Here is a 13,852-nt window from a genome sequence, read left to right on the forward strand (position 1 = left end):
ATAATAAAAGAATCAAATAAGATTATTATTGAAGGTGAACAAAACAAACATATATACGCATATATACGACTCTATGATAAGAGATGATAAGATGAAATTGATTCCAATATAATATTTCATTAAAAATGCAATAACATAAAAAATAAAAAAGGATTTACCCAAAAATAATTAATAAAATAATCGTTTGTCAAAAAAAAAACTGTTCCCTTTATATAGCTAGCAAAGAGTTACATTGAAACATGAATTTTAAAGATATCTATATTATAAACTATTGGTGTTAAAATGCCAAAATAGCCTGTTCTAAATCGACCTTCTCTCTCTCTCTCTTTATTTTTTTTGTGTTTTTTTGGTAAATCAAACTGAATTATGATACTTTCAATATGAAGATTCCCTATTTCCCTCCCCTTATACTAATAAATATAATTTGAAAAAGAAGGACGAAAGAAAAAGAAACTTGTTTGTTCACTAAATCTTTCGTCTCGTCTACCACCCTCCTCATCCCACTTCTTTCAACACACTTAAAACTGCAATTGCCGGTGAATATCATCGAAGCATACCACCTGTACTATTTAATTATCCTATTTAATTATAACTGTAATGAACTAGAAAAAAAAAACCAAAAAATTCACTCACAAAATTTCTTTCCTCCCCTAATACTCCCCAAAAGGAAGAAAGAAAGACAAAACAAAACAAAACAAAACAAAAATAGGGGATATATTCAAACTCTATAATCTGATGAACAATAACAATAGCAGGAAATTAAAGAAAAAAAAAACAAACAAAAGAAAAATCACATTCCTGTACCGCTACCATATTGTCTCCGTTTCTGCCGCACAAAATAAACGTAAATCCTTCCAAAAAATAACTGTTTATTCTGTAAAGCTCTATCACTTCTCACGGTGCCTGCTGATTTAGTTTTATAAAGAAGCAAACAAGAAAAAAGAAAAAAACAAAAATAAAAACAAAACAAAGAGGAAATAAAGTATAACAACTAGATAAACTGAACGTTATGAAGCATACACACACACACACACGCACACAAAGTTTACCTGCATCTGTGGATAGCCTCTTCCCTTGCTTTTCAGAATTCAGAATTAAACCTGTTCCATCAAAGTTAGGTTAAGAATAATACATTAGTAGATATATAAGTATATACAGGAGTGCCAATGAGTGAATACAACAAAAACAGATATAATAATAACAATCCTAATAATTATCATTATCAACATAATTATACCAATGAAAACAGAAATTTAGATACGGATCCTTCTAGAACCCCACGATCCCGTTACAAATCCTCCTCCTCCTCTTCTTCTCCTTCCTCTTCCTCTTTCTCCTCATATCTACAACAAGAGCATACACAACGTCCAAGATATAGTTATCGTCATAGTTATTATAGCTCTTCCTCTCGTAATATAGGAAAATATCATTATAGTAACAGAAGTCACCCGTATTCTAAGTATCACACTGCTCATAATGGTAGCAATGATCATATAAAACACAGACATAATAGTCAGACATCATATCTGCATCAACAACAATCTCCTAATTCAACACATAAAATTTCACCGTCCTCTTCAACTTTATCACATTTTGACTATCATTATAATAACACTACTCCTACCAGCAATACAAGATTTGAACATGGCAGTTATCCCCAAAGGACTCCATCACCTAGAATCGCCGCAGTATCGTCAAAGTCTACCATAACTGCTGTAACTGGCGATATTTCTACTACCACTACCACTACTACTACTCACTTAGTTGATCCTATTAATAAAACGTCTTCTTTTATTATCAACAATGAAAGACAACCAGATAATAGCAACAATAATAACAATGATCAAGGTAATAAAGATAATAATATTATTAACAAAAACATAGAGAATAACATTAGTAAGAATACAATTAATTATAATAATACACTAAATTCAATATTTCATATTATTGGGCTGGATACAACTACCTCCATAGATAAATTAATATCAGTAGATGAAGAGGATGAAGAAATAAATATTAAATTAGAAAATAATTTCATCTCTTCTATTGAATCAAATCTAGAATATCAATTATTAATGAATCAGTCGGAGAAAGACACTTTGAACGTTCAGTTAACACAAGAAAAATTAGATAATCTATTATTAATGCAGTAACTGTTATATACACATATATGAATGTTTGCACGTTTATATTTGTGCCATCCCACACTGTAAGAACCTAAGAGGATGAAAAGAATCGATCCATATTATTGTTATATACACGTAGTTCGCTAAGTCTTATATACATACGCATATACCTCTTTTTAGTATTCTACATAAGTGAAGGAAGGCATGAAAAAAAAAAAAAGAAAAAAAAGAAAAATCGATGTTAAACATAGATATTTAGCAATCTGTTAGAGGTTACTATGATGTTCCTGATGAATTAAATCGAATAAAGAATTAATCTAAGAAAAATGAAAGACTGGTCTAAAGATTCGATAACAGTTAGACACTAATAAACGAGACTGAGTTAAAAATAACATAGAAGAGAATATACAATTTCAAATAGATGTCCAAGCATATAAATTATCGATAATATTATTTAAAATAGAAAACCCCTCTCTATCCCCCGCATTGTTCTCTTTCTCTGCCCCTCCCCACATAGAAGTTAAAAAATAAAGAACCCAAAAGGAAAAAAAAAAACAATAATAAAATTACAGTAAAACGTAATAAAATGAACAAGCAAGTCTCTCTCCTTCCTATTAATTCCTCGATCAGGAAAAAGCCATTTTTTCTTTTCTTTTTCTTTTTTTTTTTTTTCGTGTCGCTTATATAACAATAAAGCAAGGAAAATTCGTGTTTATGGTTTTTTTTTCTTTTTTTTAATCTAATTCTTCTCTTGTTAGAACAAAAGCAAATTTAATGTAGTTTAGATATCTAGGGTTTACAAGTCCTCACCATTTAGAAGAGTATTTTTCCATCAATGGATCTTGATGAGAATAATTAGGGTTCTAACATTAATGACATACATCCTTAAAGTATTTGGAAAATTTACTTGTATAATCAGCTATTCTCTTCCTATAATAGATTGACAATCTACTCACCTATTCATATACAACCTACATCCTCCATGGACCATCAAGAAATAATAATTGTAGAAAAGTTCTTGTATTCCTTTACTCTCTTAAATTAAACAGCCTATACTTCTACTAAAAATAATAAAAGGAATTCAAACATATACCATTCTGAAACCAAGATAGCCCTTAAGTAGATATATTACATGAAATGACACACCACAGCTTTGCCGTAGAAAAAACCAAAAATAAGGGAATTCTTTCCCATCGGCCAGATCTATAATGCATGGCTGCTTACAGAATCTTGCAAAAGAAAGATTTTTGTATTAGGTAGACCTTACATTCTCCATGCCACTCGAAATCCTTTACCATTAAATAAAATTTATATCTTCTGAGATCATCTAATAAACCTCAACAAAATTATCGATCAAAAAGAAAAATAACCCTGAAATCCGTACCAAGATCATTTCGCGTCATACCAAGCAAAATGAAAAATGAAAATAAAAACAAAAAAAAAAACAAAAACAAAAAAAAACAAACAAACAAACAAAGAAGGGATGGAATTTGCTTCGCCTCCCCCCGGGTTTAATGTTTATATCCTTCGGATTTTCTTCTTATTGTCGTCATTATCTATTATCCTTTAGGACAAAGAAGCACAGCCATGTTTTTTTTTTTTTTTTTTTTATTTTGTTTTTTGTCCTTTATCTTTATTTACGTTATATCACTTTTGTAACTCACCATGTGCTTGCCCTTTCTTCACTGTTTTTCTCTCTTGTGCATTTCATTATTCCAGATTATCGTTAAAAGATTGTCTGTAATCCGCTATATATAATCCTTTGATCATTTTGTCGGTCTTTATATATACTCGCAACCTTATACAGTTCCGCTCTTCCTCATTTCCCTGTCTTCTTCGACTTGTCTATCCCATCTTGCTGCCTCTCCCATCTTGCTGCCTCTCCATAATAATTTCTTTCTCCTTCTTCTCTTCTTTCTTCTCTCCAGTCAGAATCCTAAGAGGGGTGCATAACCAATCAGAATTATTATCATCTAACGTATCCTATTTCAATACTAATTCGCTAAATATAGCTACCAGCATTATCATTTTCATTTTTTTTTTTTTAAAGTTCTATCCACTAATCTAAACTTTTCTATCACATACTAATCCATTTTTCTCAATATTCATTAAATAGATATAATATATATAAAACAACTAGCAGCATCAACATCTCATAGCAATAGTCTTTCAAAAAAAATACTTCACTAGCATAGTCCCTTTTTGTAATATTATCCATTCTTTACCAAAATAAATTTGATTTTATCAGTTTTTATAATCCTTTACAAGCATATATGACAAGATATTCTACATCATGAGAAGAGAATTAAAAATATTATTATGTGCTAACCTTTTTCTAATTATATTCATATTATATTATACATTCGATCTTCATATGTTGATCATTGACAACACCATAGAGGATAGCATACCAAGTAAAGATATTGCCCCGAACAGCACATGGTCAACAGACAATTTAAATGAAAATATACTGATACCAAAAATCATACACCAAACTTACAAGGATGAAAACATCCCATCGCATTGGAAAGCAGGCCAAGCTAAGTGCCAAAACCTAAATCCTGATTATAAATATATTCTTTGGACGGACGAAATGATTGAGGAGTTTATCGGAAGAGAATTTCCTTGGTTTCTACCAGTTTTGAAGTCTTATAAATACCCAATCCAAAAAGCAGATGCTATTAGGTATTTCGTTCTTTGGAAATATGGTGGGATATATGTCGATTTGGATGATACGTGTCAGCGTAATTTTGATCCATTATTGAAATATCCTGTCTTTTTAAGGAAGACAGCACCATTTGGTGTATCAAATGATGTAATGGGAGCCATTCCAAATCATCCATTTTTCTATAAGGCTATACACTCGTTAAAACATTACAATAAAAACTGGTTTGCTCCATACTTCACAATCATGGCATCCACTGGTCCTGTTTTTATTAGTATAGTATGGAAACAGTATAAAAGATGGGAAAAGATTAAGCAATATTGGGATTCAAGTTACCATTATATAGATTCAGAAAGAAGTGTACGGATCTTACAACCATGGGATTATAAGGACTATCCAAACTCTTTCTTTTCTATTTCAAAGGGAAGTTCCTGGCATCTTGATGATGCCGACTTTATTAAGTCTTTCCTAACCCATATTTTATCCTGTGTCGTGGCTGGATTCATTATTGGTTTCGTGATATTATATGGTGAATATTCCATTTATTGTTTTATGTGCTCCAAAAAAAACTATAGTTTAACATCTATATGGAATTCCATTAAAGAGTTCATCTCAAATAGTAGAGCTTATGTGAACTTAAATGATGACAGTGATGAATACAACAGTTCATATCATCCATCCCATAGTTATAAAAACAACCGTCAAGCTCCATCTAGATTAAGAAAAGATTCTAATAATCTAATGTATATGATTGATTTAGAAAAAAACATCAAGATGAATCCTAATAGTAATTAATATAGGTGTTTTTAATATATAAATATATAGTGAACGGCAAATAACTTATTCAAAGACAATCCATATAATACCATTGAATATACTTAATTCATTTAGAGTCAATAAACCATATATATGATTAGCATACAAGATTCATATTCCTTCTTTATCACTATTCTTTCTCCCTCTTTTTTCCTTTTTCTTTTTTTTTGTTTTTTTTTTTGTAAACAGCTAACAAAACTCATTTCAAACAGGGCAAGTTATCTATTTTTTAAATAAATAATTCATACCTACCTATGTATCCATAATCCTAATGTAATTACTTTACCATAATCAGCAATAAGTGCTTTTTTTTGATAAGAGCCGTAGAAATATCTAAATAATTCGTTAATTTACATTCGTCACCGAAAGAGTCGCAAATCACTATCTTATTTCTTCGGCCCTTACATGAAAAGTGCAACGTCACCTAAAAATAAGAAAAATAAAAAAAAAATATGAGCCGACTTAAATTACACGGTTTATGAGATTAAGTAAAATTTTTTCACTGAATCTTCTAAAGAGAAAAAAGAAAAAAAAAGAAAAGCTTTTTCTTTTTAATAACTATTTATAAAAAAAACAACTAAAAACCTAATTAAGATTATTTCTGAGGAAGTTATATGTAGAGGAACATGTATTTTTGACACCCGTATTTGCCTTTTGTCATTAATTGTAAGAAATTCTATAGAACAAGAACCACGTCGAGTAGTTTTTTTTTGTTTCATAATGACTAAATACAGATATATAGTAAAATAAAATTGCATGTAGAAACCTTGATATTTAATCGCCGTCTGACAGTTAGATAATTCCAAATTTAACTGTATTCCTTCATCTTTAGACAGAGAATCACAATGATATTACTTTGCCTATTCTCAATATCCTGATACTAAGAACATTATTAAATATCTTCTCAACTCCCTATTTAATAATAAAGGCCAAACATAACAAAATTTAATGCGATGTGTACTTATTTAATACAGTTTTTTATAACTCCTTGTAATTTTAAACCTCAGATTCCGTAGGAATAATAAAGTATAATAAAAGAGAATATAATTTGTGTAACCCTTTAAGACTTTCTGTCAAGTATTACAAACTTTCACAAATTACATATGGTAACACATTTTCCAAGACTAATTTTTCAGACTCAAGTTGTAAATATCTTTTTATTCTTTTTTTTTTATTTTCATTTTTTAACACATTTAGAAGTATTATTTTTACCAACTCTTACAATTGTTAGAGATATAATAATATCTCAACTTTATATTCTTACACATTGTGGAAGAGAGAGAGAGGAGGAGTCAATCTAGAATTTATCTATGTTAAGATCTTGTTCCTCATGTATTAAATAATCATCCATCTATTTTTGTTCTCGTAACAATTTGAGATCCTACATTTATAGATATTTTATAATTATAAATTGATTTAATTGATATAACAGTTCTTTCTTTCTTTTTTTCTTCTACTTTACTTATAAGTTATATAGACAATATAATACCCCTTGTGACTCACTCAAGTATCAAAATCGCAAACTGTATCCCTCACACAATTACTGCATAAGACCGACAAATTATTAGATATGACTGAATTTGATAAGAGATGAGTTAAAACTAGTAAGTCCAGAATAAATTATCACATTTTAGAGTCAATATGTCTCATATCAAAGACGTCTTCTAAATATAGCATATTAAAAAATCTACCTGTCAACCTCGGCTGATATACAAGAAACACTTCCATCCAAAAAAAATCTCTCTTTTTCCGTTTATTACTGTTTTCTTTCTTTCTTTTTTTTTTTTATTCAGACGGTTGATTCTTTTTCTATAGAGATTTTTGACGGCTCATCGAAAGAAAATTGTAGTTATTCTTTCTTTTTTCTGCAATACCTTTTTACTTTTTTGGTTAAGTAATTAAAGGATCGGCTCTTATACTTGCTTATCAATTTGTAAGTATAGTCAATTAAACTGTAATATATTTCTCAAATATTATTATTTGACTTAAGAACCTACCATTCCTAATTGACCCACAATGTGACAACAACCGTCTCTTTTTTTTTCATATGCTATAGTTTTAAAGATAGCTAAGCCGTCAAATATAATGGTACTTCTCATTCAAAACATTTTAATATATAAAGAACCCATATCTCCATGAAATAACACATCTTTCCTTCTATACGACTCTTTCTCATTGTATCTCACGTTATTTAAGTTAACACCCCAAACAACCATACGCATATCAACATAGGACCATGTCTTCTAAAGAAGAAAGGGACATATCGTCCAAATCAGAAGATGGTGATACCAATTCGTATGCTGAGTCTATTCATTCATATGATGAAATGCATATGGATGATGAACAACTAAACGTCACTTCACAACTATCCAGACACATTTCACACATGCTATCAAATGAAGTCGGTGTAGAAAAATTAGAATCTCTAGCCAAAGTCATTTCTACAAAGACAAAAAAAGAAATGGATGCGTTCGAAGTTAATGAATTAGATTTTGATTTAAGATCCCTATTGAACTACTTGAGATCCCGTCAATTGGAACAAGGTATTGAACCTGGTGATTCAGGTATTGGTTTCAAAGGTGTCACTACTGTAGGTATCGATGCTTCTGCTGCTTTTGGTCCATCTGTGGAAGAAATGTTAAGGGATATGGTCACCTGGCCAAAACATATAATCAATAAATTTAAAAAACAAAATGATACACCTTTAAGAAACATCATTCAAAACTGTACCGGTGTTGTAGAGTCCGGTGAAATGTTATTTGTTGTTGGTAGACCAGGTGCAGGGTGTTCCACACTTCTAAAGACTCTTTCTGGTGAAACTGACAGTTTTGTATCTGTTGGTGGTGAATTCTCCTATGATGGTTTAGAACAAAAGGAAATGATGGAAAAGTATAAGGGTTATGTTATCTACTGTCCTGAATTAGATTTCCATTTCCCCAAGATCACTGTGAAAGAAACTATTGATTTTGCTCTTAAATGTAAAACCCCACGTACTAGAATCGATAATATGACAAGAAAAGAATATGTCGATAATATGAGAGATATGTGGTGTACCGTGTTTGGGTTGAGACATACTTATGCTACTAAAGTTGGTAATGATTTTGTTAGAGGGGTTTCTGGTGGTGAAAGAAAAAGAGTTTCTTTAGTGGAAGCTCAAGCTATGGGTGCCTCAATATATTCATGGGATAATGCTACCAGAGGTTTAGATGCATCCACTGCATTAGAATTTGCCCAAGCTATTAGAACAGCTACCAATATGATGAATAATTCTGCAATTGTTGCAATTTATCAAGCTGGTGAAAACATCTATCAATTATTTGATAAGGCAACTGTTCTATACAATGGTAGACAAATATATTTTGGCCCTGCTGATAAAGCTGTGGATTACTTCGAAAGAATGGGATGGATCAAGCCAAATAGAATGACATCTGCAGAATTTTTAACATCTGTTACTGTAGATTTTGAGAACAGAACCTTAGACATCAAACCAGGCTTTGAAGATAAAGTTCCAAAATCTAGTCATGAATTTGAAGAATACTGGTTAAACTCTCCTGAATATCAAGAATTACTTACTGCATATGACGATTATACCCAAAGACATCCAATTGAAGAAACAAGAGATAGATTACAAATCGCCAAGAAACAAAGATTACAAGCTGGTCAAAGAGAGAGCTCTCAATATGTTGTCAACTATTGGACTCAAGTCTACTATTGTATGATTCGTGGGTTCCAAAGAGTTAAAGGTGATTCCACTTATACCAAAGTTTATTTATCTTCTTTCTTAATTAAAGGGTTAATCATCGGTTCTATGTTCCATAGAATTGATAACAAGAGTCAGTCAACAACTGGTGGTGCCTATTCTCGTGGTGGTCTTCTATTCTACGTCTTATTATTCGCTTCCGTTACTTCTTTGGCTGAAATTGGTAATTCCTTTGCTACAAGACCAATTATTGTGAAACACAAGTCATATTCTATGTATCACTTATCTGCTGAATCGTTACAAGAAATCATTACTGAACTACCAACTAAATTTGTTGCTATCTTAATTCTATCTTTGGTTACATATTGGATTCCTCTTTTGAAATATGAAGCAGGTGCATTTTTCCAATACTTGTTATATCTACTAACTATTCAACAATGTACCTCTTTTATTTTTAAATTCGTCGCTACTTTAACGACGGATGCAGTAACTGCACATGCCATTGGTGGTTTATGGGTGATGATTCTTTGTATTTACTGTGGGTTCGTGTTACCTATTGGTGAAATGCATCATTGGATTAAATGGATTCATTTCTTAGACCCCTTAACATATGCTTTTGAAAGTTTAATGTCTACTGAATTCCATGGAAGAGAAATGCTATGTAGTGAATTAGTTCCAAGTGGTCCAGGTTATAAAAATGTCTCCATCGCAAATCAAATATGTAATGCTGCTGGTGCTGTGAAAGGTAATAGATATGTTAGTGGTGATGCTTACATTGACCATCAATATCACTTTGGCTACAGACATGCTTGGAGAAACTGGGGTGTGAATGTCGTGTGGACTTTTGGTTATATTTGTGCAAATGTTTTCTTATCAGAGTTCTTGAAACCAATCTCTTCTGGTGGGGACTTATTACTTTACAAGAGAGGTCATATGCCGGAATTTGGGACTGAATCTGCTGAAGGTAAAACTGCTTCTAGATCAGAAATGATGGAAGCATTAAATGGTCCAGGTGTTGATCTAGAAAAAGTCATTGCATCTAAGGATGTTTTTACATGGAATCATCTAAACTACACTATTCCTTACGATGGTGCAACTAGACAATTACTATCTGATGTCTTTGGTTATGTTAAACCTGGTAAAATGACTGCTTTAATGGGTGAATCTGGTGCTGGGAAGACAACCTTGTTGAATGTTTTGGCTCAAAGAATTAATATGGGTGTTATCACTGGTGATATGTTGGTCAATGGTAAACCATTACCTGCTTCTTTCAACAGATCTTGTGGGTACGTTGCCCAAGCTGATAATCATATGGCGGAACTTTCTGTTAGAGAATCTTTAAGATTTGCCGCTGAATTAAGACAACCAAAATCTGTACCTCTTGAAGAGAAATATGAATATGTGGAAAAGGTTATTAAATTGTTAGGTATGCAGAATTATGCAGAAGCATATATTGGTCAAACTGGTAGAGGTTTAAATGTTGAACAAAGAAAAAAATTATCTATTGGTGTTGAATTAGTTGCAAAACCATCATTACTGCTATTTTTAGATGAACCTACCTCTGGTCTAGATTCACAATCTGCTTGGTCTATTGTTCAATTTATGAGAGCTTTAGCCGACTCTGGTCAATCAATTTTGTGTACTATCCATCAACCTTCTGCAACTTTATTTGAACAATTTGATAGATTATTATTGTTGAAAAAGGGTGGTAAAATGGTCTATTTTGGTGATATTGGTGAAAATTCCTCGACCTTATTAAGCTACTTCGAACGCCAGTCTGGTGTTAAATGTGGTATTTCAGAAAATCCTGCTGAATATATCTTAAACTGTATTGGGGCTGGTGCTACTGCCTCCGTCAATACTGACTGGCACGAATTATGGTTAGCTTCACCCGAATGTGCTGCAGCAAGAGCAGAAATCGAACAATTACATAGTGATCTTCCAAGTAAACCAACTTCTGATAATCCTGAATTGGGTAGTAGATTTGCTGCTTCCTATTTAACTCAAATGAAATGTGTGATTCGTAGAACTTTAATTCAATTCTGGAGGTCTCCTATTTATATTAGAGCTAAGTTCTTAGAATGTGTCACATGTGCATTATTTATTGGTTTATCCTATATTCGTATTAATCATTCTGTTGGTGGTGCTTCTCTAGCCTTCTCTTCTACCTTCATGTTATTAGTTATTGCTTTGGCCATGATTAACCAACTTCACGTCTTTGCTTACGATTCGAGGGAACTATATGAAGTAAGAGAAGCTGCCTCAAATACCTTCCATTGGAGTGTTTTATTGTTATCTCACACTCTTGTCGAATTAATGTGGACTTGGATTTGTCAGTTCTTCGTTTGGCTATGTTACTACTGGCCATCTGGTTATAATTCATCTGCTCCACAAGCTGGTTACTTCTATTTCTTCTATGCTCTCATTTTCCCAATTTACTTTGTTACCTATGGTCTGTGGATTCTTTACATGTCACCAGACGTTCCATCAGCATCGATGATCAACTCTAACTTATTCGCTGCTATGATGTTATTCTGTGGGATTCTTCAACCGGAAAGAAAAGCTCCAAGATTTTGGAGTTTTATGTTTGATGTCTCTCCATTCACCTATGTTATTCAATCGTTAGTTGCTCCTGCCATTCACAACAAGAAAATAACTTGTGGTCCTAATGAATTTTTGAGAATGGATCCACCAGAGGGTCAAACATGTGGTACCTATTTATCAAGATATATTAAAGATCATAGTGGTTATTTATTAGAACCAAATGCTACTTCAGATTGTCTATACTGTCCATACAAGACTGCGGATGAAGTTGTTGCCAAATTCAACGTTAAGTGGAAGTACAGATGGAGAAATTTTGGTTTTATGTGGGTTTACATTTGCTTTAATGTTATCGCTATGTTACTTTGCTACTATGTTATGAGAGTTAAAGTATGGAGTTTGAAGTCAGTCTTGGACTTTAAGAGATGGTTCAATGGTCCAAGAAAAGAAAGACATGAAAAGGAAAGCAATATCTTCAAAGCCACAAAAGAAGATAAGGAAAGAGTTACGAAACATTAGATTTTTCTAATTATCAATTCTTCAAATAGATAAATTATATATTATTGTTTATAGACTGTTTATACCTACTGATTAATTACGTTCTTATGAAATTACATCACTTTTTATATTCGATTCTTATTAAGACTAATAGATTAAAGCATCTAATTCCTATTTATAAATTAAGTTGCTTTCATATATTGAATTTTTTGTAATCTAAAAAAAGTATTATCTTAAATATTTACAAAAAAGGTAAACAAAATCAATTGAACATACATCCCATATTCAAACTTCGAGAGTGCAAGTTTTTGGAAGAGATAAAAAGTTTCATCATTTCAAATTAATAAAAATAAAATACATGACGGTATCATGAGTATAGTTACATAACAGAGAAATAGGTAAATTAAAATAAATTAACTCTTCCAGTATAAACTCATAAGCAACAACAAATATCTTTTTCACCTTTTAACGTCTTAATTTAAAAAAACATAATTCAAAATTTAGATTTCAAATATTTCATACAATGAATTATTTTGTCCTAATAATTTTATGTTATAAACACACATGAACTCCCAATTTTTAATATTTTTCTATATTAATCATTTAGATGGAGTAAGCATATGTAACTCACTCACAAATGTTAATTTGTACTAAGAATTCCAAACATTTTTTCTAACCAGATAAATTCTTGATATTAACCAAATATTTCATCTGGACTAAAATTTAGCAAACTTTCTGTATATAATATTACCTTTGAGAACTTCAAATATGTATATACATAAGATAAATTTCAAATATGCTATAATTCATTGTACTTTTTGCCTTGGCTATACATTAAGACAATATTGTGTTACTATAAATAAGCATCAAAGTAAATAATACCTTTTAGTAGTTCCATTTATTTTTCAAAATAAAACTCCAAAATATTTGATAAGACAGCTTCTTGAAAAAAGCCATTAATTAAAGAAACAATTTCGAATTTATTACAACCACTGTAAAACAGAAGAAATATTACGAAAAATACAAAAACCAAAGAATTAAAATTACTCTATACTTAGTTATATTTATAATATTTGAAGATAGTCATAAAGGATAAAGAATATACACAAATCTCCAAAAAAAAAATAGCTAGTACATGCCGGAGTGAATGGGACACCTATTTGTCATAATATTTTATTGATTTTTAATATACTACTTATTATTTTCCAACTTAATAATATATTATTATTTATTTCTTCTATCAGTTTGTTTACTTATTTATTTGCTTATTTTAACTCAGATTTCGATTAATTTTTAATATAAAAACGACAGAATTACACACTAAAAACTGTCATATCAAAATGCTCTCTTAAAGTTTTTTTTAAAGTCCAAGTTTAACTGTATTTGCTTTAAAATAAACAACCCCAACTATTTGAACAAAACAAGCCTTAAAAAATTGAACACTAAAAAAGGAAAAGAATGAAAATCAACAATTTTCATAGAGAAAAAAACATTAATCATAAAATC

The 13,852-nt window shown here is 31.0% G+C and overlaps 3 protein-coding genes across 3 annotated transcripts; all 3 read left to right on the plus strand.

The window, feature by feature from the left end:
• Positions 1–1,166: 1,166 nt before the first annotated feature.
• LGE1 (Lge1p) lies at positions 1,167–2,153 on the plus strand (the record flags this gene model as incomplete). The annotated part of the gene is made up of 1 exon (XM_064857591.1): positions 1,167–2,153. The coding sequence occupies one exon, from the start codon at positions 1,167–1,169 to the stop codon at positions 2,151–2,153; it is 987 nt and encodes a 328-aa protein (XP_064715429.1).
• A 2,266-nt stretch (positions 2,154–4,419) lies between these two features.
• Positions 4,420–5,586, plus strand: SUR1 (mannosylinositol phosphorylceramide synthase catalytic subunit SUR1; the record flags this gene model as incomplete). Its single annotated transcript, XM_064857592.1, has 1 exon — positions 4,420–5,586. One exon carries the CDS (start codon positions 4,420–4,422, stop codon positions 5,584–5,586), a length of 1,167 nt encoding a protein of 388 aa, XP_064715430.1.
• A 2,257-nt stretch (positions 5,587–7,843) lies between these two features.
• Positions 7,844–12,367, plus strand: PDR12 (ATP-binding cassette multidrug transporter PDR12; the record flags this gene model as incomplete). Its single annotated transcript, XM_064857593.1, has 1 exon — positions 7,844–12,367. One exon carries the CDS (start codon positions 7,844–7,846, stop codon positions 12,365–12,367), a length of 4,524 nt encoding a protein of 1,507 aa, XP_064715431.1.
• Between the last annotated feature and the right edge of the window lie 1,485 nt (positions 12,368–13,852).

Source organism: Arxiozyma heterogenica, assembly GCF_036370985.1.
Source record: "Arxiozyma heterogenica strain weizmannii chromosome Unknown scaffold_15, whole genome shotgun sequence".
In the NCBI taxonomy this organism is placed as follows: domain Eukaryota; kingdom Fungi; phylum Ascomycota; class Saccharomycetes; order Saccharomycetales; family Saccharomycetaceae; genus Arxiozyma; species Arxiozyma heterogenica.